Source organism: Anabas testudineus, chromosome 16 (assembly GCF_900324465.2).
Source record: "Anabas testudineus chromosome 16, fAnaTes1.2, whole genome shotgun sequence".
NCBI lineage: Eukaryota > Metazoa > Chordata > Actinopteri > Anabantiformes > Anabantidae > Anabas > Anabas testudineus.
The window spans coordinates 11,313,002-11,339,805 of record NC_046625.1 but is presented as its reverse complement, the minus strand read 5'-3'; the positions used below and the strand labels follow the sequence as shown (position 1 = coordinate 11,339,805).

At 38.3% G+C, this 26,804-nt stretch overlaps 3 protein-coding genes across 5 annotated transcripts; 2 read left to right on the top strand and 1 right to left on the bottom strand.

Annotated features, from left to right (window-relative positions):
- The first annotated feature begins 3,649 nt into the window (after positions 1-3,649).
- rundc3b (RUN domain containing 3b) lies at positions 3,650-14,090 on the top strand. Of its 2 annotated transcripts, XM_026372502.1 has the most exons (11): positions 3,650-3,876; positions 7,232-7,347; positions 8,141-8,274; positions 9,186-9,271; positions 9,495-9,584; positions 10,663-10,743; positions 10,941-11,115; positions 11,438-11,595; positions 12,439-12,585; positions 12,674-12,774; positions 12,850-14,090. In XM_026372502.1, exons 1-11 carry the CDS (start codon positions 3,782-3,784, stop codon positions 12,993-12,995), a joined length of 1,329 nt encoding a protein of 442 aa, XP_026228287.1. In that variant the 5' UTR covers positions 3,650-3,781; the 3' UTR covers positions 12,996-14,090. The 2 variants fall into 2 exon arrangements, with proteins under 2 accessions (XP_026228287.1, XP_026228286.1); XM_026372501.1 differs by having other exon boundaries at positions 12,674-14,090.
- Positions 13,676-19,464, bottom strand: slc25a40 (solute carrier family 25 member 40). Its single transcript, XM_026372503.1, has 10 exons — positions 19,087-19,464; positions 18,170-18,270; positions 17,276-17,335; positions 17,088-17,194; positions 16,824-16,891; positions 16,439-16,563; positions 15,634-15,917; positions 15,411-15,492; positions 14,998-15,078; positions 13,676-14,910 (listed from the first exon to the last, which is right to left on the bottom strand). The coding sequence occupies exons 1-10, from the start codon at positions 19,122-19,124 to the stop codon at positions 14,777-14,779; spliced, it is 1,080 nt and encodes a 359-aa protein (XP_026228288.1). The 5' UTR covers positions 19,125-19,464; the 3' UTR covers positions 13,676-14,776.
- Positions 19,465-19,694: 230 nt separating this feature from the next.
- On the top strand, positions 19,695-26,218 carry dbf4 (DBF4 zinc finger). Of its 2 annotated transcripts, XM_026369981.1 has the most exons (13): positions 19,695-19,916; positions 20,079-20,194; positions 21,190-21,359; positions 21,657-21,860; positions 21,998-22,048; positions 22,140-22,209; positions 22,361-22,437; positions 22,584-22,629; positions 22,792-22,837; positions 22,931-23,056; positions 23,676-23,790; positions 24,276-24,388; positions 24,547-26,218. In XM_026369981.1, the coding sequence occupies exons 3-13, from the start codon at positions 21,222-21,224 to the stop codon at positions 25,358-25,360; spliced, it is 1,800 nt and encodes a 599-aa protein (XP_026225766.1). In that variant the 5' UTR covers positions 19,695-19,916; positions 20,079-20,194; positions 21,190-21,221; the 3' UTR covers positions 25,361-26,218. The 2 variants fall into 2 exon arrangements, with proteins under 2 accessions (XP_026225766.1, XP_026225767.1); XM_026369982.1 differs by lacking the exons at positions 19,695-19,916; positions 20,079-20,194 and adding an exon at positions 20,434-20,798.
- The last annotated feature ends 586 nt before the right edge of the window (positions 26,219-26,804 follow it).

The following is a 26,804-nucleotide window of genomic DNA, read 5'->3' as shown; positions in this document are numbered from 1 at the left end:
ACGGACAGGCAAAGTGTTGAGGCATGAACTGTGTGACATCAATATTCAATATACGTTTGCCATTTCTTTTGTTTCTGGCACTAGTGGAGACAGTTTTCAGGTCAGGACTCACGACTCACCAGTACATACAGTACAGTAGAGTTTTCAGTACTGTGGGGACAGACCTCTGGCAAGACATTTTGCTTTCTAATTCAGTCCTCCACTCTTTGACCTGGAGCAACAAGTTCATGTGTATTTCTAACTACAGATAGAAGCTGCCCAGCTGACCGTTTTGGATCCTATTTATAGTTACTCCGTACTGCAGTACTCTGAAATGAGTCCTCATTTCTTTCATCTGTCCTTGCATCTTGTTCAGATACTTGGAAAATACAGAGTCACAAAAGTCAAGTTATGGGACTTTAAAGTGAAAAGACAACATTTAAACTAAGTTATGAGTCATTCGTGTTACTGAACATTTTGTTTGGATGAAAACAAACCCCCGGTCGGTCTGCACCGGATCTCTGCCTCAAGCTTCTTGAAAAACCAGCTTAGAACATCTTTTATTTGCAGTGTGTGAGGTCTGTGTGGTGGAGGGTGCATGTCCATTTAAGAAGAGACACTAAGATCATCATCCACCTTTTACAGCCTTGGCTCAATGGATGAATCATCAACTCTGTTCTGTCAGTTAACTGTTCTGAGTTGAGCAATTTATCCAAGGGTCGGTATAATTTAACCAAATATCTGGTTAAATTATTCCCAAGAATGGGAATAGACATGAAAATTCACAGTTTGCCTTTTGATGAAGAGATGATTAGAAATTGTTTTGTCTAGTGTGTGTGTTTGTGTGTGTGTGTGTGTGTGTGTGTGTGTGTGTGTGTGTATGCGTGTGAAGAGGTTAAATAACATAAGGTCATAATGTTTTCTCACTGTGGGACAAAGGTCTGTGATTCACCTACACTGAAGACAGACACTTCAGTAGATGAGTGATTATAACCATCATCATTTTGGAAAACCTTAAAAGGAGTTTATTTGTTTAAGAACCACATTGTGGTCGTGATTGCATCTCTTATTGAAATCGGACATCGTGTGACTCATTGATAAAGAATCATAAACACAGGTTTCACGCTGTGTCATCATCTTCTGTCCTGTTGCATTTTGCACCCTCTGTCCTACCTTTGTAGGAGAGAGGGTTTCCTTTGCGAATAGTTGACGTTATAAGAAAACACCTCAGACCATGCTGATGTTAAGCTTTTAATCTTTTTTCTAAATTTCCTTTCATTTGTTCTCATACCAAGTTAAATCAAAGGCAAATCAAGTTTCCCGTCTTCAACTGTAAAATCGTCATGACTGATGTAACTCTGTAAAATTCATTGTAAGGGTAAAGGGAAATTTTTAACACTGTCACTACGATCATGGGAAATATCGCTCCTGTGGTTTGTCTGTGGTATATTTCACCTCCCCCAGAGTGCACTGGCTGCATGTAAAGAGGTTAAATGTGACGTAAACTAAAAGAATGTGTGAAAAGAAAACAATCGGATTCAGGTTTGTTGCTTTGGATGTGTAAAAGGTCAATAGGAGTTCTGAAAAACAAGTGACAGGTGAATGAAAATGTAACTTGCTTTTAATAAATCACCATGTTACCTTATCAAATGATCCAGAAAAACCCGAAACCGCAAGAAAACTACTCTGTGATGTAATCCAATGCAATATAATAGTTTCCATCCTTCTATACATAAAGTACAGTTTGTATGTCTATGTGTGTTTTGGTTGAGAGTAAATTTACATTAAATTAATCAAAAACAACAATAAGAACCCTCTAAAATTACCTGAGAGCTGGATTAACAGCCCTGTGATGTGTCAATAATTAATAACTAGTTAGTCAGTAAGTTTTTATGACACTAACACCATCACTTTACTTACAAATTGCACTTATATAGTATAAAACCTAAATTATAGAATGTAATTTGTAATTTTATAAATTAGTTGACAGTCAAGTTACAAGCTGTATATCGTACATACAGTGACCACTGTATGGATATAAAGTTACTTATTAATCTATTCATTCGCATTATTCGTATTATTTAAATAAACGCAGCCATATGTCGTGTTTAGTCATCTCCACTCAGCTTTGTTCACGCTTGTGTTAGTTAATGTGTATCTTCCTCTTTACTGTTACTGTCTGTGTGTTGAAAGCCACTAGGACCAAAACAAACTTGGCCAATAAAGTTGATTCTGATTCAGAAAGCGCTTTTATTTTATTGTATTGCTTTACACACTCATTTCTCCAGCTATCGGCAACCATAATATAAATTACCTTTTACCTTTGTGTAGTGTAACGTCAAGGTCACAGTTTAACTCGCTTTAACTTTGCCTGAAGAACTGTGGAAGATATTAAACTGATCGTTTACTCTATCAACAAAATGTACAGGAAATGACCCCTGTGAGTAATATATTGTTACGCTATGATATATTACACAGTGAGGCATCAGCTTCTTTAAAAAAAACTCAAGTTGTTCTAATGTAATCGAGTATGTAGTAAAATAGTGAAGTCAAAATTTTTTTATTATACTCATGTGCCTTATAGTAAATGTTCTTTGGTGACTGACTAAGGGTCCTGTCTCAGTAGGGAGTGAAGATTAGGAGATAGATGAAGGAAACAAGGATGCATGAATTAGGTGAAGATGTAATTTCATTTGAGGCCTCTACCTGGCGCTGTCCTCCTTTATAATAAAGGACAAAATCCAAACAACTCCTGCTCGAACACATGATGTAATGTAACATGATGGTAACATGTCGCACTTACATCTTAAAACAAATGTTTTTAAACAGACACGAACAATAGAAAACGAAATGTCATTCGAGGCTGTTTTAACATCATCTCCGGTCACATACAAATATTCCTGAATGTGAATGTTATACAGGAAGTAAACAGATTTCTTCAATATTTTTCATTTATTCCTTTGTAACGATTAGAACTGGGCAAAATTATAATCTGCAAAATTAAAATCATCTTTCATTCAGTGACCAATTTTCTCACAGGACTTTATCCTGCCCCGGCAAAATGTTACTTTCAAAATAAAAGAGGGGCTGGTTTTAATAAATAAACCCTTTGCATCTCGATCTGCAATCTACATAATGTGGACTTTCGGTTAAACGTAAGAATACCCAACTATGCCCTAAAAAGTGAGCAGACAGGAGAAAGACAGAAAGATTAGTATTATTAAATGTATTTATATCTCACTGCATGTAAAAATGCAAATACATAAAAAAAAAAAGAAAAACAAAAAGGCAATTAATTTATTTTCTATTAAAATAACAATAAATAAAATAAAACAAATAACCCCCTAAACCCATAAAACTAATAAATTATTAGGTACCTTAGAGAGACCGAGTGCACTTAATATTAGCTATTAGTCCTGCGTCAGGATAATAATATCTACCAGCTCTGGACCAGTGTATAGTGACAGAAATGTCTATTTAGTGTAACAGTATGAGCCACAATTATATATAGATATTATTTAACCTGATGCATTTTAATGCTGACTATTTTCATGCCTTCCCATAAGAATTATAATCATAAAGACATATTTCTGAGGGAAATCCTGCTGCACAAGCTTTTATTTTGAAAGACCAACGATGTGTACTCGTCCTGTCTGACTTGACCCAGGTTTCTGCTCGACCCCTCCTGCAGCTGAGCAGCGTGCGTTTCCTCCGGGCTGACGGAGAGGCTGCTCCTGGTCCTGCGCTGGTGCAGACGGAGCAAAGGTGGGACTGCGGCCGCAGCCACGGACACAAGCCGGGGATGGCGTCGCTCGGCGTGGGACTACATCTGGTCCGAAAGCGGGGAGCGGGCAGAGGCGCCGCGGTGGAGAGGAGGAACCTGCTCACGGTGTGCAGGTGGGAATACCTCATCCTGTCGACCCTTCGTTGACAGGGAGGATGAAACTGCATTTGCAGCTGAATTTCTGATGACAGATGTGTTCAGTACATTCAGACGCAGCCATTTGTTTGAGGCCAGCTTTAAAGCAGCAAGCGTTCACATACAGCCTCCTAGAAATAGGATGAGTGCTCCTCAGTATAATTGAACTAGGTGCATGACCACAGGACCACAGGTAAGGTTTAATCATGCACACAAATACACATTCACACCCTCCACTAAACAATCATGCAACCACATTTCAGTTTTAATTACCCTCATAATCAGTTTAATGCGGGATTAAGGCCAGGAATGAGGGATTTAGAAATACTGGGACCATGAGCACAAATCTCTCTATCATAACCACACCTCCAATATTCATTTTATGATTATCCATCAGAAACAACTGGTAAAATGCTTTATTTTAAAATATGTTTTGACATTTGTGTAAATTGAATCATCTCAGTGCTGGTCTAAAGACACTTTAGGGACACCGAGCCTTGAAAACATAAATGTGGCATCTTTGTAGAAGAATAAACTTTCCTAAATTCATTCCTCAAAGCTTTTCTACAAACTAAAGCAGAATGATATGGAGGGTTGATGGACGCTGAGGGTTGCCCAGATGTAACCTGCTTGTTTCTCCTCCTCTCTGTATCACATATCCTGCTCTCTTTTGGCACATGTTGGTAACTGACTGACATCCCTGAGGTGTATTTGACAGAAGAGTAGAGGGGCTCAGAGAGGAACAGAATAGACAGAGGCGTAGTCTTTATTTTGGCACCAGTAAAGCGTAGCAGTTGAGGAAACAAGCCGATTAATCAGCACCTGCTCCAGCTGGTGTCTGTTCTGCCTTTTTTCAGGAAGAATTGAGCAGTTTACAAAATAAAAGCAATTTTCCCCATGTCAGGTGTGACTTCTTCTGTTAACGTCACTTCTCTTAACGAAGCAGATGTGAAGGGAAAGTAATTAGACGCAGGTGCTCCTTGCTGACCGGTCTTTCTTCCTCCGCACCATCAGCTCTCTGGCTGATTGGCACAACCGTAGGAGGGGAAAGGAGAGGAGAGTGATGGCAAATTAGCAAAATGAATTAAGAGGAGACAAATCAAGAAAAAGCACTCGGAGAAAGGCTGAATACAACACAGCAGACACAGTTTTTCGCTTGTGATTCCACCACTGTTTAGACTGAGTTGGTTTTAGGACTTCTCACCACGAATTAGCTCTTATTTATGCAAAAAGAGAGAAAATTCTTCACGTGTACACGTTTCCCCTCAGTCTTTGTTGATGTCTCCTGAATTTAAAGATCTGTGGGTTGAACAATGCTTATCTGCACAGTGTGAGTTAGTATTGACGGACTCACCAGCTGCTGCTTGTTTAAAGCTCTACAGAGAAGTGACTTTTAAGAGAAAGACGAGATGCTGTTGTGACGGCAGCAGCAGTCGACACACATTAAAAAGATGTCAGTTGTGTCCTAATCTCATGTTCTCTAGACGCTCTGTTTTGTTTTGGCTGATTAGATCATGTAAGGGTCAAATGAATTAAGGAACAAAATTTCATTGTCCATGTTTTTCACACTGGCTGAAGACGGCGGCTCCGTACTTCATCATACATCCGGCAGCTTTTAGTGTTTGGACTCCTGACAGATGAAACTGACACTTTTCAGGTTTTGTTTTGATATATTACGACACAGTTTTCAGTTCAAGTCAATTTACTTTTACAGTATATAGCATCAAATCACACCAGGATCATATCAATGCACTTCACTCAATAAGGTCACGACCTTATGGAGTAATATAGAGAGAAACCCAACGAGTACTGGGCAGCAGTAGAGACGACAACAGGCAGAGCGTGATCAGGGAGAATGGCAGAAACTTCCTTGTCAGGTCCAGGACCTGGAAGAAGGATAAAAAAATATCTTCAGTTTGTTCCCAGTTGAAGGTTTATGCTGAGGTGTAGGGTGACATGTTGTACAGATCGTAAAGCCTGATGTCACTTTTTTCTATTACTGTTTTTCTATTAGACTGTTGAAGGCTAAAGCGACGAGAAACAGCTGTGCTTTCTAATACTTTCCCAGAGGCTGCGTAATGTTTTCAGTACAAATAGTTTGTGGTATTCTGAATGAAAAATAGTTCATCTCACCCCAGGGACAGAACAAATAGGCCTAGTCTGTAGACACCTACACGTTAGACCTTTTCATGCCAGAGAGGAGGAAAAGCACAGGTGTTACGAACCACTTTTGATGTTATTCAAGTGTTTCAAGTGTCCTATACAGGATTCTCTGTAGCCAATAATAATGCTGCTTAAAGTAGATTTAAATATGTTGTGGATTTTAAGATGGACATTTTCTGATACCTTTGTTATTTCATTCAGCATGACGTCAATTTTTGGTAACAAGCTGACATTGATTATTGTTGTCTGTTGCCAGGCAACAGGGTTTATCATGACTCTATTTTATTATTTTTTTTTTTTTACTCAACTTCAAAACCACCATGTCAGGAGTGACATTTAAATGTTGCTTCTGTCTGACTCATCATCATGCTGGATGTTTGAGCCTCTCAGTCTGTCCGATGCTGAAAAGGCAGCTTTATTCTGTTGATGCGAACCATTTGACCTATACGTCTTGTTCTATATTTCTCTTCTCCTATATTTATTCTTATTTCTCCTGAACTTAGCAGTTTTTTTGTCATCTCTCACAGGAAGCACTCGCTGTGGTCGCTCTGCTGCTAAGCAACGAGAGAGAAACAGAGTGAGATATGAAGTTAGATTATTTAGTTGATGTTGAGGGCTGCACACAGTTTGGCAGAATTTGCAGAATGAACAGACACACATGAACTCTCCTTCCTGTCTAATTAGTTGGAATCAGATTAGATGGAGATGGTCAGTGCACGACTGTGGAAGTGGGCGGCACTTTATAACTGGTTTCATCAAAGCGGATTAATCAAAGCTTCATTACTACAGAGGCCAGATGTGTTTATTCTATTTGTCTTATAAGAAACAAATTAATATTACAATTTAATTTAATATTCATTGAGATTTTTCTTCTTTTTTTGGTTTTATTTGTTCTAATGTGCATTTTTTGTTTCCAACAGCAACAAAAGGTCGGTTATCATAGTTGATGCTCAACTGTCAGTGTAGAAAAATGAGAACAGATATTTTATACATTTAAAGACGTATTCCAGTGGTTAATTAATGCATTTAAACAGAGTTGTGTGATTTGCAGACCTGTCTGAAAAATATTGATTAAAAATTGAGCGAGTAGCTATTTTCTACTCACTCTTTGGTGCAGTCACAGCTCCAGTAACTGAATTTAATATCAGCATGTACATCTTCTGTGTTCAGGTTTTCAGTGAAGACTCTCCTGGACCGCTCCTGTTTTGAGACAATAGATGACTCATCTCCAGAGTTTATTAATTTTGTTTCCATCCTGGAGCACATTCTCAGTCATCGACTGAAAGGTAAAAACACCCTGGTCACCCACATGCCTAGAGTTCATGTAGATACAATGGCAAGAAAAAGTAAGTGAAGCCTTTGGAATTAGCTGGATATGTGTCATTGCCATCGTTTTGTTCATGGTCATATTGAAAATATGTTAGTACACATTATATCAACAAGTTAATTGCCAACATCATCCATGGAAACACCATGCAGAAGCTTAGTGAGGTAAAAAAGAGCCCCAGACACATTTTGTTCCTCTATATAAAATCATGCTCTCAACATGCATGTAATCATAACAACATAGACACATATGTGCAATATCAAAATTGCACAATGCATTATTAGTCTTTTATTTAATAGTTGATAAGAGAGTGAAAGGTTACATGGGCAGAGTGAAAGAGAGGGATGATAACTGTCCTCATATCCTGCTCAGGTGGAAATGAGCAGGGGGTGTTGTGGTTACGTGTCCTCAGACTGTTGACACATCGAGTCACAGCAGTATGCAAAATATTAATGATAAATTACAGTGACTCATCTGCGTGAATCAGATGTTTATGTAGTGACAGGCATGTGATTTCCCTTTATTGAGAGTGTATCGAGAATGCAAACATCACATCACACCTGTCTTCAAAAGACCATGGTTTGAGGTCTCTTCTGTCACTAAAGACACAACTGAAAATATTTGTCACTTCAGCGTCACTCCTACGTAGCAGCAGCTTTTAAAGCGTTTAGTTTTTAAAATTCAGAACAGCATGAAGGGAGATTTAGTCTTAGTCTTCTTCAAATCCCTGTTTCTGTCTCTTTTTCGCTCAGGCCAGACAACTTGGTTTGGCTACGAGAGTCCTCGGAGTTTCTGGGATTACATAAAAGCTGCCTGCAGCAAAGTCCCTCATAATTGCATCAGAAGTATTGAGAGCATGGAGAATGTGCGATCATCGAGAGCTAAGGTGAGGCTGAAACCATCATTGGATATTGGGATGATTTAATTACCTCAGGCAGCAGGAAAGAAAAGAACTTGGACCTTGAAGCAAAATATCAAAGATGTGAACAATATCAAGTTTGTATACACAGCAATATATAAGATGCTTTCAGGCTTTTGAGATTTGTAGCTTGCTTTGTGTTATCCTCTTAGAAAAACAACAAAGGGAGCGCAGTCACCAAATGTTAAGAGCACACATGCTCCAATAACGTGACTCAGTCGTACCCTGTGGGTAGGAGAGCAAACAGCTGGGCACTGACAACATTGTTCTGCAAACAGGCTGTAGGTGAGAACGAGACTCAGTTTCTCGCTCCCCACCTGGTCATGAACTCAGTTTTTCAGGAACGGAGAAGAGCGAGGCTTTCTGTCATGAGACCTGCTGAGTTTACAAATGACTTTACAAGTGAAGTATTTAAAATACCAGGAAAGGAGTTTCAGCCACTGTAGTCGTGTGCTTACAGGGATATAACAGTGTTGATTAGTCTGTTGGTTGACTTGTTGTTTGTTTGTTTGTTTGTGCAGACATTTATGACCCCCTGTAGATTCTTCTAGCAGTGCCACTGGATCAGAACTTTTACTTATTCTGTGAAATTTCTCAAATATCCTAACTATTTGATGAGGCCTTCACTGTTCGTCTAGCATCTGCTTGATGTTTATATTTGTGGCCCTCTTTAGGATTCATTCTAACCAATGATGTTCCCCTGACTTTTTATCATCCTGAGCTATACTTTATTTTAGCATCGTCAGAAAACGTGGCTGCAGATTCTCAGTATTCTGGCAAGTTTACCTGTGTATTTATAACTTCTGTACACCCTGTCGCTGGTTGTCTGGTTGATATAAGCTTCTACTGAGATTTAAATGTTTTCTTGGTCTCTGCAGGGCAGGGCGTGGATGAGAGTGGTCCTGATGGAGAAAAGGCTGTCAGAATACATCTCCTCTGCACTGAGGGACTTCAAAACGACCAGGTCTACATAGACACAGTTAAAGAATAAGTTAAAGTTCAGAGGTTTTATTAAATCAAATGTAAAGAGTCTCTGTCCAGGGTCAGTGTGCTGCAGGTTAATTTAAACCAATTGTTCAGAAGCACGTTTCCTCATGTTTCTGCTTTTTCCTTTTAATTATTAGTCTGATGTAAAGGGGTTTGAGATGAATTATCTCCAGTAATTCGTATACATGTGTTGACTGCAGAGGGCTTTATGAAGATGGAGCGATCATGCTGGGAGAAGAAGCAGGGCTCTTAGCCGACACGCTCATCGGACTGAACACCATCGACTTCAGGTGGCCTACTAATGGTGTTCTGTTCTTACTGTGACTCCTCAGACTTGCTTTCCCTCTCTGTTGTCAGTTTGCATTTGTATAGATGAAAAACATTTGTGGTGTAAGGTACTCAGAAAAGTAACGCCTCTATTTTGACTTTGATCCAAAAGATTTTTATTTGACAAATGTTGCAGTGGCGGGGCTTTACTGGCTGCTCCACTTCACAGAGAAAGAAACATATCACAGATTTAATACTTTGAGATATGGAGGAAACTGAGAAAATACCATACAATACCAATACTTTTTCATTATATAATGCTGCTGCGTTCAAAATGTATAGTTTCTTTAGTTTTTCAGATTGTACTGAGAATACCAAGTGGACAAACAACAGTTAGTCTTCACTTGCTTTCACTTAAACAAACAACTCCCCCAAATGTGTTTAAGTTAGTTTTGACAATGACCTATGTTGAACCATTTTAGTTTATGCAGTTTTCATATCTTTCTACATATGCAGTTCGGGGCCACATGGCATGATTTTGCATTGTTTGCAATTGATGCCTCAGCAATTCAGACAGTGAGTTCATAAGGCAGCTGTCAGAGAGTTGTTGCCTAACTTGCAGGTGCATCATGTGCAAATGTTGCAAATGAGTGATTTGAGATATGAGGAAGAGAGAAAATTTACAATAAATCGCATAGCTCATACCCGGGAACTCCATTAGCAAAGATAAATGAAAGTTGATGTTGGCAGTCAGTTGGTTTTAGAAATCATAAACATTTGTGGTCACGTATGTGAGTGAGCATTTTGGCATTTAGCCTCCACCATGAAGATATGAAACAGTCCAAGCAACTGTGTGAGAAGGTAACTGGAAATCACAAATCAGGTGATTGATGCAAGATCATTTTTAAGTCACCAAGCATTTCTTGGAGTCGAGTTAAACCAGTTATTAAAGTTGTGAATCTGGCCAGAGCAGGAAGTCCTTAAAGCTGAAATTACTGGAACAGGACAACAGGAAACTTGTTTAGTATGTATGTAAATAGTCCTTTACTGTAACAGGAGAAACTGTGGTTTATGTATTTTACATCTTCTCTCTTTTTCTAGCTTCTGTCTGAAAGGGGAGGGTGTGGATGGCAGCTGCCCCGCCGTGATTGACTACACACCTTACCTGAAGTTCACTCAGAAGTATGTCAAGCATCACATCATGTAGCCTATCATGAGTTAATTTCAAGCAGTCTTTGCCTGGAGATGTGGCGGCAGTATTGGATGTTACAAAGGAGATTTGTGAATGCTGATCTGTGCTCCGTGGAACCTTATTGATCGCACACCACCTGCTATAGAGGCCTTAACTAATAACAGGTTCACTGTGGTTCCCTGTGCAGTGCAGACAGCATCAGCAGTGACGAGGAGGAGATGAGGACGCTGGGGAGCAGCGGGAGTGAGAGCAGCACCCCCGACAAAACGGCCACCGCGGCCTCTATCTTCACTGAGCAGAGCAACTTGGTCAGCAAGTGTAAACGTTTTGAGCAGAAGTATCGCATGGCGCTGGAGCAGAAGGTAGCGCTTGTGTGTGTAATATGTGTGTAGCGATAGATGAGCAGGATGGTAATATATTCCACTGTGACATTTTCCTCAGTGTCTTTGCTCTCATGATATTTCGGAGCTGGAATTGTGAAATCCTGTGAAGAGCAACGGTCTGACACAAACACATTTTCCACTTGATGCTATTTCCTGCTCATAACACATCCTCTGTGACCATTTTAATTTGCTTTAAGACAAAACAAAGAGTTAAATTGCATATTAGTACAGCAGTGTCTTCAAGGCATTGAACTAACAAACAATAAACCAGTGGGCCTTTATGTGTGTTTGTTTGCCTCAGGGTTACCTGGAGGAGCTAGTCCGTCTACGAGAGGCCCATCTGTCGGAGGCCATGTCTCACAACAAAGCTCTTCAGCAGAGCCTAGCAGACACACACCTCTCCCACAGACTGGAGAAGGAGCAGCTTGAGTACATCATCCTGGAACTACAGGACCATCTGTGAGCTCCTTTCGTCTCCTCCCGTTTGCCAGCTAATGCACGTGAAGTTGCTTACAACTAGTTTTGAGGACTTTGCAGAAGATCCAGCTGTGATTTTTGACATTCAGGACACAGTCGGATGCTTGGAGGTTGCTGCTGGTTTGTTCTTGAATCAGTCGCACTCGGCGCTGCATTTACTAAAAAGAAAGGCTGCATTGGCGTTGTGTCTTTCAATTAACGCTCTAATCAGTGAGAAATGTGTCAAGATTTTTGTCACACTCTCTGGAAATGAAGCTGCAATCTCAAGGCAGTGGGATGAGTCATTGTTAAAGATGTTTTCAAATGCAAGCACGGTGGAAAGCAAAGTGTCATGCAGCACGATGGGCTGAGACGTGGAGAGTGAGATGCTGCGAGACTGAGTATAGTCGGAGAAGTGGTTAGAATATTCACAAAGGAAAACGTGACATTAGAAATTATTGGAAGTGTGATTTGATTTTTGTGTTTTAAAGAAACAACGCCAAGGCAGAATCTAGACAGCAGGTAGTGTGTAGAGAGTACTTGTAATAATCTTAACAATTTTTTAGATTTAAAAAAATAAAAAAATATCAGTGCTCACAAACTAACTGTTTATAATGATGACACCTTTTTCTTGTCAAACACACAGCATGTGCCAATACTGAAATGTCTGTATCTATATGATAAGCTTATATTGGCTAATATTGGCCATAAATATTGTGCATTGTCTTATATGTTATGTTGTTGCTACTGTGTCGTACAAGTTGAGTATATTATAGTTCTCGCTGCTCTTTTTTTTTTATATTAAAAGTGTGTTTGATCAATATCCACTCTGAATTCTGTTTGTAGGACAGTGCTGAAGAACAATGACTTGCGGTCCAGACAGGAGTTGACGGCCCATCTGACCAATCAGTGGCCATCTCCTGACGTCCTGGATGCCAACGCTGTTGCCTTGGACACACTGCTGTACAGGAATAGCACAGGACAGTGGGAGGAGTATGTATTATTTTCTAGTTTATTCTCTCTTGATTGACACATGGTTCCAGCGATAGTAACAAATGCTTCCTCTCTTCTCGTCTTACAGGAAGCGTTTCCACAGTCTAGAGCAGCTTTCGGCAGAGATGAGCCTCTCCCAGACCCTGAGTCTGGAGGCCCGGCCAGTTGGAACACAGTGGCCTCATCAAGGTACGTTTCCTCCTGCAAGCAAATCCTGCTGTCCTGGGAAATATAAATACTTACCATGTATGCCATCTCATTCAGGTAAAGAGGAAACACCGTCTCTCAAAGGTCTTTGTGGCTCCCTGACCTCCGTTGCCAGCTATAAGTCTCTGGCCAGCTTGAAGTCGAGCGAGTGTTTGCCCAGTCCTGCAACAGAGATCAGCAGCCCAGGCGTCACCCCTTCGTAAGGAGCGAAGAGCTGAAAGAACAGATCACCACTCATGCAGGAACTTTCTCAGCAGTGGTGCTGTTGACTTCCTGGAAATGTATGTACTGTATGTGGAGCCCACAGCTCAGGGGGATGACAGGTTTGCAAGCTGAGAATCTGGTGTCCTTTGAATTGTGTTAAAACTCGGACCACTAAACCGAATCATCTTAATAATGGGTCTTTCCGTTGAAATACTGCTCATCCTCTGACTGAAGAGGATCTAGTGAGCTGTATTTATTCATTCGACTTTGGTGTTTTATCTGCATATTTTTGTCTTATCTCTTAGAAATAAACCAAAAACAATAGCAAGTCAGCTTATCACTATCATTTTACCGTGTTGAGAAGACACTGATGAATTAGTCTGTTTTCACCCTCTCTAGGAAAGTTTAAAAGGAGATAATGGCATGCTGAAAATACTGAGTGTAGATCAAAATAAACAGTTTGTTTTGTGGTTTCTCACTGAAAACGGTTTGCCTCAGTCGAAAGGGTTTTATAATATCTTCTGTGCTGTTACTGCTGCCACTGAACTCTAAAATCTGGTTTTTAATCTCCTACTCTATTTGATTAATGATGTTGCCTATCCTTCACTTTTATCAGTGTTATCAAACCTTAGTATTATGTCATCTCACATTTTGTTCTCAGGTGTCCCTGCACCAACTGTTTTTTTTTTTTAATCAGTATGTGTTGTTCTCAGGTAACAATCACTATGATTAATATTCACCCTTGGGTTCTAGGTTTACTTTAAAGTTCAGCCTTATCACACACAGTCTATTGTTATTATTCCCTTTAATTATTCACATGCAGTATTTTATTGGCACGTTACCACCAATGGATCATGTATTCAACTCAGAAAAATCTCTGTTACAACTCAGTGAATGTCTTAACAGGGATACTGAGAATGTGATTGTGATGTAAATGGTATTACTGGTAACTAGCTGTGTACCTCAACACTGAACTCATACCTTTGCCTTCAGCTTGTTCCAGCAGTTATTTGCTCAAGCATACAGCAGATGTTTTATTGGATTCATTTGCCTTTTTATCCTTCATTTTGAATAAACTTCACTTGAGAATTTCACTGACATGTTAACAGGTTTGGTAACAAAACAACAAAATGAAAAGACGTGCATTTAACATTGAACTGTCACATTTTTATAAAATATATTCTTGTGTCACGATAGTACCTTAGTCTCTTGTCAAACTGAAAAACACACTCATACCTTTACACTCACACTTTACTGGTACTGACTTCTGTATACGGTGAGCTCTCACTGACACACACACACACACGCAGAGGTTACAACAGGTCGGACTGGAAGTACAAACACACAGAGATCCTCTCAGTGTCACACAGGAATGGAATCAAGATTACTCTCTTATGTCTAACATAAAGACTTCAGGCACAGTGCACATTATATCCAGCCCAATGTAGAAACTGGGAAATAACATAATAAATTTAACTCTGTCTGGCATCTGCTAGCTGTTAAATTAATCTAATAACAAGCAATTTGCTAATAAAATCTCTTTTCTTTTGTTGATTTGTGTGAACATAAAGCCTAAAACAAATGATAAACATTATAATATAAAGCTTTTAATAAAAATTCTTATAATCTATAATATTTTAGAATACAGAAAAGGATCAAGTAATTAGTTTGTTTCACTCCCCCTTTCTGTTTTTTAACTTTGGCAGGTTTGGCCTTTCTTCTCCCAGTCAAGTGTAGCAGTAGATGTAGTGGTGTTTGGTGACAAAATGACTGGAATCTTTCAGGTATTACTGGTCTGCAGAGGCTGGAGCATCCTCTCTTGGTTGTGTTTGCGGAAAAAGGCCTTTCCAAACTCATAAGTGCTGATCATGATGGCACAGGCTGGGGCCACTTTAATCAGCCTGGGCAAGAAACCTGGCAGGAAGACAAAATGAGCAGATAAGTTAATTTAGTAAAACAAAACTATATGGAGTCACAAAATCACAGAAGGATCTACTGTACCTGCAAACAGTCCACCAAAGCCGTCCTGTGCTACAATCCTGCTCATCACACTTATTGTTGATGAAGACATCTGACGCGACACTGACAAGACATAAAATGTAACGTCAGTAAAAATTATCAACTGGATATAATTTCTGTGCAGTCATCTTATGATAGGTGGTAGTTTTATGTGTCCAGTGACAATATACCAGTAAATTGTAATCACATTTCTTTGTTGACTCACTTTATACCACAAATATGTGTATGCGGTGATTTTTACAAGATCATTTTTTTCTTTTTTTTTTTAATTAGATGAGCTACTTCAAAATTCTCCACACACACTCTGACAACTGAATCAGCGTCAGCGATATGGAACCTTTGCAATCTAGCAAGTATTTACTGATAAAAAAAACAAACAATACCGCCATAATTACAATTGGTTCTTTGTAGCTCTCCCAGCTCCACCTGCCTTCTTGTTTTGACAACATCAAAAGGTAACGTTACAACAGATGCAATCTGAAAGAAATTAAAATAATTATATAAAGAATGAACAAACAAGTTACAATTAACTTAATAACTGTGATATTTTCTGTTATCAGTTTTCTGTGTTTTTCTTTTGCTGAATACTGTGCAGTTTTAGAAAAAAAAAACACTTACGGAGCCAGACACCGCTCCAGATATAAAGGTGATTGTCAGTGTGGGTTCTGTAGTGTTCTTCCATTCACACAGCCATGTCTTTCCTTTTTCATAGTTGTACCAATACAAGGCTGAGAAGGGCACGTCTCGTAGCAACGTGGGCCCCAAACCCCGCCACAGAGACAGCCAACCTTCATTCTCCACTGCTGAGCGGATGCAGTGAGTCAGCTCCCTGTACGACAGTTTCTGAGACTGTAGCTTTGTGCGGATCAGCTCCACAGGGCTGATCACTGTTGCTGAACCCACTAACAAACGGACAATAGAGAAACAAATAAGTGTTTTAAAAATGTCCTATGGAAAGACTTTATAAATACATAATAAAAATCCATCATGTAACAATAACACCTAAAGTAAAAAAGATAATTTGTATCTAACATTTTTAATTAAATTGTTAACATGTTGGCTGCTACAGAAACTGGGGTCCCCCTCACTCCAACTCTTTCTGTTTTTAATAATACTCAATAATAAGAGAATATCTTACAAGGTTTTCAAAATTAAATCTAGTGGGAGATGAAATTAAAAGATACTCAGAGCTGATGTATTGGTGGTTGCTCTAGGAAATTAATGTGGAAATTAAACCATTAGCAATATATAAATACTGCTATAAGTGAATAATACTGAAATTAACTGATTCCCCATTACTACTGTGTATTTTTTTAATTTTTTTTAAATAGAACCAGGTTTTTCAATTCTATAACATAAACTGAATGCAAGTGATCAGCAGCACATGACAACAGCAGACATGATGAGACAGCAGATAGCTCACCTCTAGCGATAGCTCCTGCCAGTAGAGGAGCCTCCTGAGCAGAGTCCCCCATCCTGATCCTGAGTGCTGCACACAGCTGATCATAACATGTGAAGTAGATCACAGTAGCCGGAACTGCCATCACACTGGAGACAGAACATATAGAAAATAAAGAGAAATCACATTTTCCATAGAAATGATTCCATGCAGGCAAAAAGTCAACCATAAAACCAGGCTTCCAGAAAAACGTTGGTGGTTTGCCACTAATTAGTACAATCTCAAATGAAAGCACCCTAAATGAATGCATCAGCTACTGGGAATGACCGCATTTACTCTATTATTTTACTTTAGAAGAGAACAGGCAGAACAACAAGCAGCGTGGATTGAAAACAAAGGTAGAACTCACAGTGTTGGGGGTAGACCGCTCCATAATGCTGTTATTCCTTCACAACGTATAATCTTGATAAATGCATCCTGCAGAAATAAACAGTCACGGATCAGTGTATTAAGATGAGCTGCACGGCAGAACCAGCATGACTGTGCAGATCTACTTTACACACACAAGAACAAGCAACAATAACAATCACTGAAGTAAATGTGATCGGTCTCAACTGAGAGTTTCATGTATTATTAAAGTGAACAGTGATTGTCACACGTGATTTCTTCTTACCAGGGTGCCATTAAAGTGACTGGGAGCTTTGTACCATGCCTTGGAGTTTCCATTTTCACACACACATATGTGGTCCATCAGTCCATTGCAGTAGACGAAACACTTTCCTGAATTATAATGAAATAAACATTTGAGGTCATCTAATGTTTATGTATTAGACATGATGCCTGACTGACATTTTTATTTACCTTTGGGGAAGGGAGTTTTCTGTGCTTGAAGTCTGATCTTTACAACATCCAAAGGTGTGACTGGGGAAAGAACAAAAACTCACATGATGCTTTCAGTATGGCACTTTTAATATTAAATTGAGGGAACTATAATGATGCATGTTTTGGCCAATTTAAAAAAAGAACTGAATATGCAACTAATTACTTTCTGAAGCAGACAGATTTGTGGGTGTGTTTTCTATCTTCCAGGCAGCCTTAATCATTATTTTATTATTACTAGATCCAGATTATATCAGTCTCAGTGTGAGATAGAGATACGTCTGTTTATGCTGACAACAACTTTTTTTACCAGCAGAAGTCATCATGTTCATGTTTACTTATGGATTGTTGTCTCGGTTTTCTTTCATTAAAACAACAACAAAGAGTTAAGTTTGTGTTTTCGGAGCATTGCAGGTGCATGTTTTAAATGTTTTAGGCACTCAACGTCATTACCATCATGCCCTGCAATAAGTCCTAAGTAATGTTCAGTTTCTGTTTCTGAAACCTGCTGATTGAGCTGCATAGCCATGTGGAGGCTGTTGTCTGTGGTGCTGTTGAATATTATTGCTGTATACAGTGAATGTTTTCTAAGAGAGACCACTCTAATTCACTACAGAATCACAAGCTATAACCTCCAAAATGACCACGACCTTGAGTCAAAGCCACTCACAGCCTAGTGTTGTATTACACTGCATTACTTTCAGCTAGATGTGCTGTACTTAATGTAGTGGCAGCTGAACTGTACTGAGCAGAAACCATTGACTGTCTAGGAGGAAAAGACAACAAATGAATAAAATATGACGTTATGGGACATGCTTAGCAGAAATGCTGCATTACATGAAGTATTATGAATTATTATGTTTTTTTCTATCTCACCAAGCAGAGATGTGAGGAAGGCTCCGGAGCAGGACGCCACCATCTGCTGGAATGGAGAAATGGCATCCCCAGCTGGAGGAACAGGGCTTTTGCAACTCATCCTGACTTCACAAAACACACAGGTACAGTTTGATATTAGACTTGTTTAAAGTATAACTTTTATAAAGTTATGTTACTTATCTTGTATGTTACACAGCAACGTGCTTTGCCAGAGTAATAAGTGGCCAAGAGAAAACAAGCCGGTTAATAAGAGTTATCAGAGGTGTATAAAGTACACAAACTCAATACTCAGGTAAAAATACTCAACTACAAACATTTACAACTACAACATTTAATTTTTCTACTCAAGTATTAAAGTACAACCTCTAAATGTTACTTAAAGTTCAAACGTAAAAGTACTACAATAAGATAACGTTTGATAACAAATGTAGAAATCTAGTCAAGATTTGTCTGACAAATTGTCAAAGTCGAAAATTATGACTAAAATGTGTTGTTAAGTTCAAACTGTGGAAAAGAAACAGCACTTAGTAAAGGTGGGGCTGTTTATAACCACCTTATATAATGACAGGTCGAAGATTAATCCATAACTAGCATCAGCATTTCATTAATATATAAGAATTTTTATAAGAATCTAAGAATCTAATCCTGCAGGAAAGCAACTATAGACGAATTATTAAAGTTGTTGAAATGAATGTAGTGGAGGAGAAGTACAATATTTGACGCATATTTGCAGTGGAGTAAAAGTACAATGAGTAAACTACATTTCGGTATTCACTTGAGTAAATGTACTTAGTTACTTACCACCTGAAGGTTATGATATTACATTATTATGATCCCAGCAGAGAAACATCAGCAATACAGTGTGATGACATGTGCTCCCAGGCTAACCTGAGCTACTTAGCTTAGCAGATTCCTACCTGCTGACGCTCCTCGACATCGAATAAATCTGCCACATTCATCTGTGTCAGTCGAAATAGTTTCCTATGGCCTTTAATGCTGACCCACAATCTTAAATGGGAGCATGTCATACGCACATGTATATATTCTGGGAGGTGTAACCTTAGCTAGCTCAGCTTACACTGCACACATCCACCGACCTGATGACATTCGTTGCGCGATTTTAACATCGCCTCAACACATTATTTCACGTCTCTAGATCAAAGCAATAAATGATATAACATCCACGCGTGCACGTGTTTTCGTAGAAGAAACTATTTTAATACGACATGTCCTTTTTCTTCTTTGTTTTTGTTTTCACGTAGTGTGGAAACATCACATCCGAACACCGCACACGCGTTTACTTAGTTCTCGTGTTGCCAGGTTTCAAGAGGTTCCGGAAAACTACACCACCTGTCAGTTTATCGAAGCTAATAAAATGCCGACAACAGGATTTATTAGATACAAAAAAAAAAGGTTTGTTTAAACGACTTTAGCATTACGTTATTAAATGTGGCTTTTAAATGTTACATGTTTTAAACTTGATAGTAGTTACGTGCCCGGAAAGCGTCATACATGGCAACGCAGACTTCCTCCACTGTTGGATTTAAAGCGGGAACGGGACGGTTAGCAGTGAAATGTTTACAACTCCGTAAACTGTTGTGACACCTCTTACTAAAGGAGAGTCCGTGATAACAAACATGCGAATAGATGTTTATATTTTATAAACCTTCGTCTACGATAAAATAACAAAACGACAAAATAATGTAAAGCAAACAACGGAGCTAACGGACGAGTAGCGACAGTGAACGTACGTTAGTGTTTGGTCTTCAGATACTTATTCAACAGAAACAAACAAAACCTCAGTTAACCTTATATTTTAACATAAGTTGAGGGTTTTACCGACGAAACGCTTGTTTTTCTTCCACTTCGTGTCTTTTTCGTAAATAAGTGTTTCGTTGTTTACAAACAGGGAACAGATAAGGACTTCCTGGAGCATGTTGAATCAAGAGAAGAGGTCAAAACAAACAGTTTTTATCTGATGAAGCCGAAAACGCACCCAGAAACATACAGAACCACAATGGCAAGGTAAAGTTATGTGTTCTACTGTTTTATGTCGGTATTTTTGAAAATGTATAGTGACTTGTAACTTTACTACCAACATGATGAATATCACGGTGAGCCACAAAATCTAAAACCACACTGTGATTTTTACTTAATATATCTTAATACCAAATGCATTTACATAAAGAGTCTTAAATTAAACGTTTATATAAACTCTTAAGTGCAGCTAATTATTTCAAATAAGTAGGAACATAACTAAACTAATGGGAGACACTTAAAGAAGACTAACAGTGGTGGGATCCCCCCCTGACGAATAAACATTAACACCATAGGTGTCATCAGATGATCTGTAATGCTGTATTGGATAGATAAAGTATTTAACACGCTAAATAATATTTTTCAGGCAAAGTTTCGTGTAGATATGACACTGGGCAACCTAAGTGTTGCCAAGCCTTGGTAGGATCGTGACTGCTAAAATCACAAACATCTGCAAAAGGACAAACTGCACAAACATACGAGGCAAAACTCAAGGACTCATTCTTACAGAGAAGTAATAGCGAGAAGATGCGAAGAGAGGATGAAGCAACACATTAAGTCTTGTTTAGTTTGACCAGCAGCTAAAGAGAAGGTACCTAATTGATGATGAGTAACCTGCTCTTTGTATGTTTAAGCAATAACAGTAAATGTATGTTTCACGGGACCTAGCTCAAGTAGAAGTCAGAGTTGCCACTAATTGCAGCGTTAGCAGTTCAATACCTAGCTCCTCTGGTGCATGTGCTGAAGTGTCCTTTGGCAAGACCCTGAACCTCAAGTTGTTGGTTTGTATTCCTCACTTAGAAGTTGCTTTGAGAAGAAGAGTCTGACAAATGATTGATCAGTCAGCTAGTGTAAAGAATGGATTAATCTGGTTTTGAAGCAGTGATTAATCAGTCCAACAGTTCAGCTGAGGTTTCCACCATACTTGTTAATAGCCCTCTCATGTGAGTCTTGTCATGTGACATGATGAATTCGTTTTTTAGGAAAAGGTGTCACCACTGGGGACAAGACAACAATGAGCCGAGCCAAGCCAGCATCAAATGTGTCGTCCTCTGCTCATGTGAAACCTTTTGCTGGCAAAGTGTTTTTCCTCGACCTGCCATCAAACAGAACAGCAGAGATACTGGAGAGTGACATCAAGGAATTGGGAGGGGTGAGAAAAAACACATTTGGTTTCTATCTATCAAACATTTTTCTCTTAATCTTGATATATTTAGATTTGAATCAGTAATCTGATTAGACACTATGTTAATCATCTTCCAAATTTAAATGGACATTTAGTGTCTATTTTTGGTTCTTAAGTTTTAAATTTTTACTTAGAAGCTCAAACCCAAAGATGTGTGTTGCAGTTGTTACTCAGAAATAGATTTCTTTGGTCCTTGTGATGCAAATATACATTCATAACTTTCCCTCTAAACATCATTGTGTTGTTCTTTTGTCTGTCACTCAGATTGTTGAGAAATTCTTTAGCAAGGAAATTAAGTATCTGGTGTCCAACAAGAAGGAGGCTAGATATGTGCAGTGCCTCAGGCAGGACTCTCCTGTACCCAGCCCAGACTCAACCCAGAGTTCACCTCACCCTCGCTCAAACCCACACCGGCCTGGCAGCCATGGAGACAACAATAAAAGCAGGTCTCAAGGCCAAACAGACACAGTAAGTTCACTTTTCCCTAATTTATCAATCACAGTACAGATATGCTTATACTTCTATTTCATGTCTTACCTCTGGTCGTCTCTTTTCACTCACTTTTCACTTCTTTTTACCCATTAAAATACATTTATTTTTTACAGTTTGTCACAAGTAGAGGGAAGTCCTTGGTGGAGAGAGTGGTGAAAGAGCAGGTTTGTTTGTTGTTTGTTTAACACTAATATGTTTACTAAAGGGTTTAATTATCTCTTTGTTTTTGTGCTAACAGACACTGTTTGTTTTTAGGAGAGGGTACAAATGAACAGGATTCTTTCGAATGCTATGGAGTGGGGTGTGAAAATCCTCTACATAGATGGTATGTTGTAGATCTTGCATATGTTTTTGGTATTTTACATGCTTATTTAATTTTGTTTCAATTTTAACGGTGCATAGAATGGTAGTTAATTTTGTTTGTAATAATTTGATCTGACTTAGTAGTTATGGTATTTTTTTTATGTCCCCTGTAGATGTGATAGCCTATGTCCACAAGAAAAAAAAGCTTGTCAGCAGCCATTGTCCCTCTACCACTGCCGTTAAAACAAGTGTAAGTTCACAGAATTATCTATATTTAGGTGCATTTTTTGGATCTTATTCTGTGATGGTTTTGGTATAGTAATTAGTTTAACATAGGTGATTGGCGTTTTGTTTTTTTTTTTTTTTTTTTTTAATTTATAGTGTCATTTATCCTAGGTCAAAGGACAGCAAGCAGCAAAGCAAGGCTTACAGAAATGCAAAGGTAACTGCTTTATCAAGGACTAAACATGTTTTCTTTAGGCAAATGTGTTGATCCAATCAGTCTTTTTTTTTTTTTTTCTTTTAGGTTCACAAGTCCTCTATTGTTTTTGATGTTCTGTAAATACATGCTTAAAGTGAAAATGCCTACATTTGTTTTTCCCAGGAGGGCAGAGTAGTAAACCCTTCATCAAAGTTGAAGATTCAAGCAGGTGGGTGACAGCAGGTTAAAATAACTGTATATCCACCTTCTGTGATTAACTATTTTAACTTGAGCTATAAAATATTTATTTTCCATTCCTCAGACACTACCGCCCAAACTACCTCACTATGCCAAACATGCCTGAATTCAGCCTAAGGACTGTTCCTCCTTGTAGTCCCTTCTGTGCTGATGACAAGGACCCTCCTGGGAACAAACAGTGGGCACACAGGTATAGTGCTTCTTCTCAGCTTTGGTTTTTCGCTACATGTGGACAGTACAGTGTGTCACACTCTAAAGAAACTAAACTAAACTAAAAACTAATTTTAACCACTTGAAGCTATATATATCCTTTAAATATATCATAATAAGTTTCATGATTAATAACTTGGTAACCAACTTAATATAATGCTGTTTGTTGATATTCTGTTAATGATTCTTAATTATGTTGCAGTGAAGCTAAAGATGGTTTTCTACATTACAAATTCTGACTGGCTAACAAAATGAGTGATTGACTAACACAACTAAAAACTCTTTTATTAAAACATATCCTGTATTATACACTTAATTATAAATACCACATAATAATTATTAATAATTATAATGTGGTACTTATAATTAATTATAATGTTAATAATAATTCAGTATTATGTACTTGATATCTTTCAAATTTAGATCCTATACAGAATTAAAAGTGTTGTAGGTATTTGTTTATACAGTGAGTTGGTAGCACTGGATCCACTCCAATAACCTTGGAGTACCTCATTAAAACTGATTGAAAATGTATTTTAAAACAGTCTTCATCTTAGTATGAATTTATTTGTTCAACTTGTGGGTACCTTGGTCAACAGAGGTGCGAAAGCCTCAGCCAGTGAGGAGAGGGCACACGGTCGAAAAAAGAACAGGGACAAGAAAAGAGGAGGCTACTGCGAGTGCTGTATGATTAAATATGAAAATCTCTCAACAGTAAGTGATTATGTTTTATAGTGAAAGTAGTTTATAGTAAAATCGCTCACTCAATAGTGTAACAATATGTCTCCATGATTCAGATTGTGCTGTTACAGTTGTATCTAATAATCAGTCCCTTTTTAACCAGCTTACTTGTTTTGAAACACTTATAAAACACTTATTAAACACTAGTACTTGTTTTGGACACCTCTTAATTTAGTGCCATTGTAATTTTGATCCAGTGCAGGATTGGACTGATGATTAATTAATGTTTTAAACATATGAATTATGTGAGAGAAATCGACCTCAAATAAAATGTTGGAAATGTAAAATAACAAAAATGCACCAAGATTGTGTGTTCACACAGTTTTTTGAGTTTGGACTAATATGTGTTAAACTTCGCCTTAGTCTAGATTATGAATTATTTTATTTTATCAATTTGTGCTCAGAGGCCTCTGGGCATCTGTAATGATCTAATATTTAACTGGGTAATTTTTGTACAGCACCTACAGAGTGAACGTCACAAGGCTTTCTCCAAAAGTAATGAGTACTTGGTAGTAGACAGGTTGGTTTCAACCCTTCACTGCAACTTCATCCAAATCAAAAAAGTCAAAAGGTAATTTTTGTCTTTCTGCTAAAAGCTTTCCTTATCGTTATATGTTCAAAAGAACACATTTTGCTGTAAATGTCATGTTTCATCACTACTATTACATTTGACATATTTTATTTTCCTGCTTTACTGTACCCATTTAATTTTTCCTATCCTCTCCTTAGACCAAAGTGCAGTGTTTCCTCTGTTCTCGTTGCCCCTGGACCATGTGTGAAACCTGAGTTAAGACACATGAGAGACCTTGATAATAAACAGGAGCAGCAATGGACTGTTGATAGTCATGATGGATCTTATTCAGGACATTCTTTAAAAATCAGATCAGTTGCTGGTTCTGCTCCTCTGATTCACACAGAGGACAATAAGAAGAATTGTTACCAATATTCATACACATCCAAACACAAACCTCATGGACGTAAACGGCCCTGCAGACAAAATCCCTCAACTTCTTGCACTCAAAAAGCTGAGAAGGGTCAAAGCCCTCAGCTAATGACACAAACAACCCCCTCTACAGGAGAATGTCTTACCTCTTTTCCCTGCATAGTTACTCAAGTTGAGCCAGTGGACCAAATATCTTACAAAGAGATGAACAGCTCAACCTCACTTTTCCATAACATGAATATACAGAATGAAGTTTCTTCAAAAAGCCGTCATGTAATGACAAATCACAAAGAGGAGTCTGACATGAACAAGGATTTTTTGTTGTTGGAGGCTGTTGCGGGCAGAAACCTATTTCCGGAGAAAAGTACTGGATACAGTCAGACAGAAAGGGAAGAGGAAAGTCTTCCTACACAAAGCCTCTCTCCGGTACGGAAAATACGGAGGAAAATCAAAGTTTATAAACGCAACAGACAAAAAGTGGACACACACCTTCAACATTTAAAGTCAAGTGATGTTCCTGATAATTCCATACAGAGACTTTGGGAGCTCTTCCAGTCCAGTGATGACATGGATGTGGAGTTTCGTGGATTTGAGAATTAGGAAGGGACAAATGAACTGAAGGGATACACTGGACTATTGGAAAATTTTCAGTACTAGAACCATACTATGTTGTGTCATGGACCATGTAAGCCAACAGCTTTTCTTCTCTTAAGAAAAATTTAAAGAATCTGGAATGAGCTACACTGGCTTATTTTTGTTCATCTGTGGAAAAATGCATCATTTCCCCCTTATATTTTGTTTAATATCCAATGAAAGGCTGCTTCGGATTGCTGTTCCATTTTGTTTACAGCACAGCATAATATAGAAAACTCAGAGTTAAACGTCAGTGCCATGTTTTAAATTCATTAATTTGACAAATTCTAAACTCAGAATATTTAACTATAAAATGGTCTCGAATTTCAAGACAAGATTGATTGTTCCATAATGTATTATACATTTTTCCAATCCAGCATTTAAATTTTAACACAGACAAAAACTATACAGTTTATCATAGTAAAGTCCCATCACAAAGTGTCAGACTGACAAAATGCCAAACACATTTTAATTAAGTATACAAAGTCACAGGATCAGTAACTTTTATTGCCCCAGAAAATCAATTTAAAATATGAATACATTTTACAAAAGTGTATTTTTTATTGGGTACAATATCTGCATGAAGTCTCTATTCTTAATACTGAGTAAAACTGTTAATTTTAAACAGCATCAGATGGAAAACAAAGCTTCACTGAGAAGAATTACTCAGTAATCTGGTGAAAGATCCTTTAATCTTCCCCAATGTGGGAATGGATTGCATTGCAACATTTTTATAAATTGTTATATTGTTATGTGAATGCCTTGTAAGTTATATGTGCGGTGCGGTACTTGACATTAAATGTAACATTTTAGGATTTTTCCTAAGTGCACTTTTCATGATATGCCTCCATGTGCTTTTTCTGATGCATTATCTCAGCTTATCCTCTTTCCATTAGCATAGTGCCCTTGTTCTCCCTCACTGCTCTCAAATGGATGCTCTGGGTCAAATAGAAGTCTCTGTGCCACTGACATTAAGAAAAAGACATCAGCAACAACACATTCTGAGGTACAGGCTGAGTGGCGGAAAATAAGAAAAACACAATACTGTACTCTTAAAACCTGCTACCACTGATCTTTGTGATCAAACTATGCAGATTCTACCTGCCTCATACATATGACAATAACTGCTATTATTACACACATTAAAGATCCGTTATATTTTATCTTTTGCAGGGTAGCATGTGCTAGAGCCTGTAAACGCGCAATACTCACTGACTGATATTCACCTTCAGATGTGGAGTCATCATGTAAATTTACTCTGTGATCTTTACTTGTAATTAAATATGGCGAGAGAAACCATTACACCGGGAGAAAAACCCATATAGACACAACAGCTTACCACAAAAAGGCCCCAGCCCTGGTTGGTGTAGGAAGACCTTGTTATTGTGTGAAAGCTTAGCGACCTTGTGTT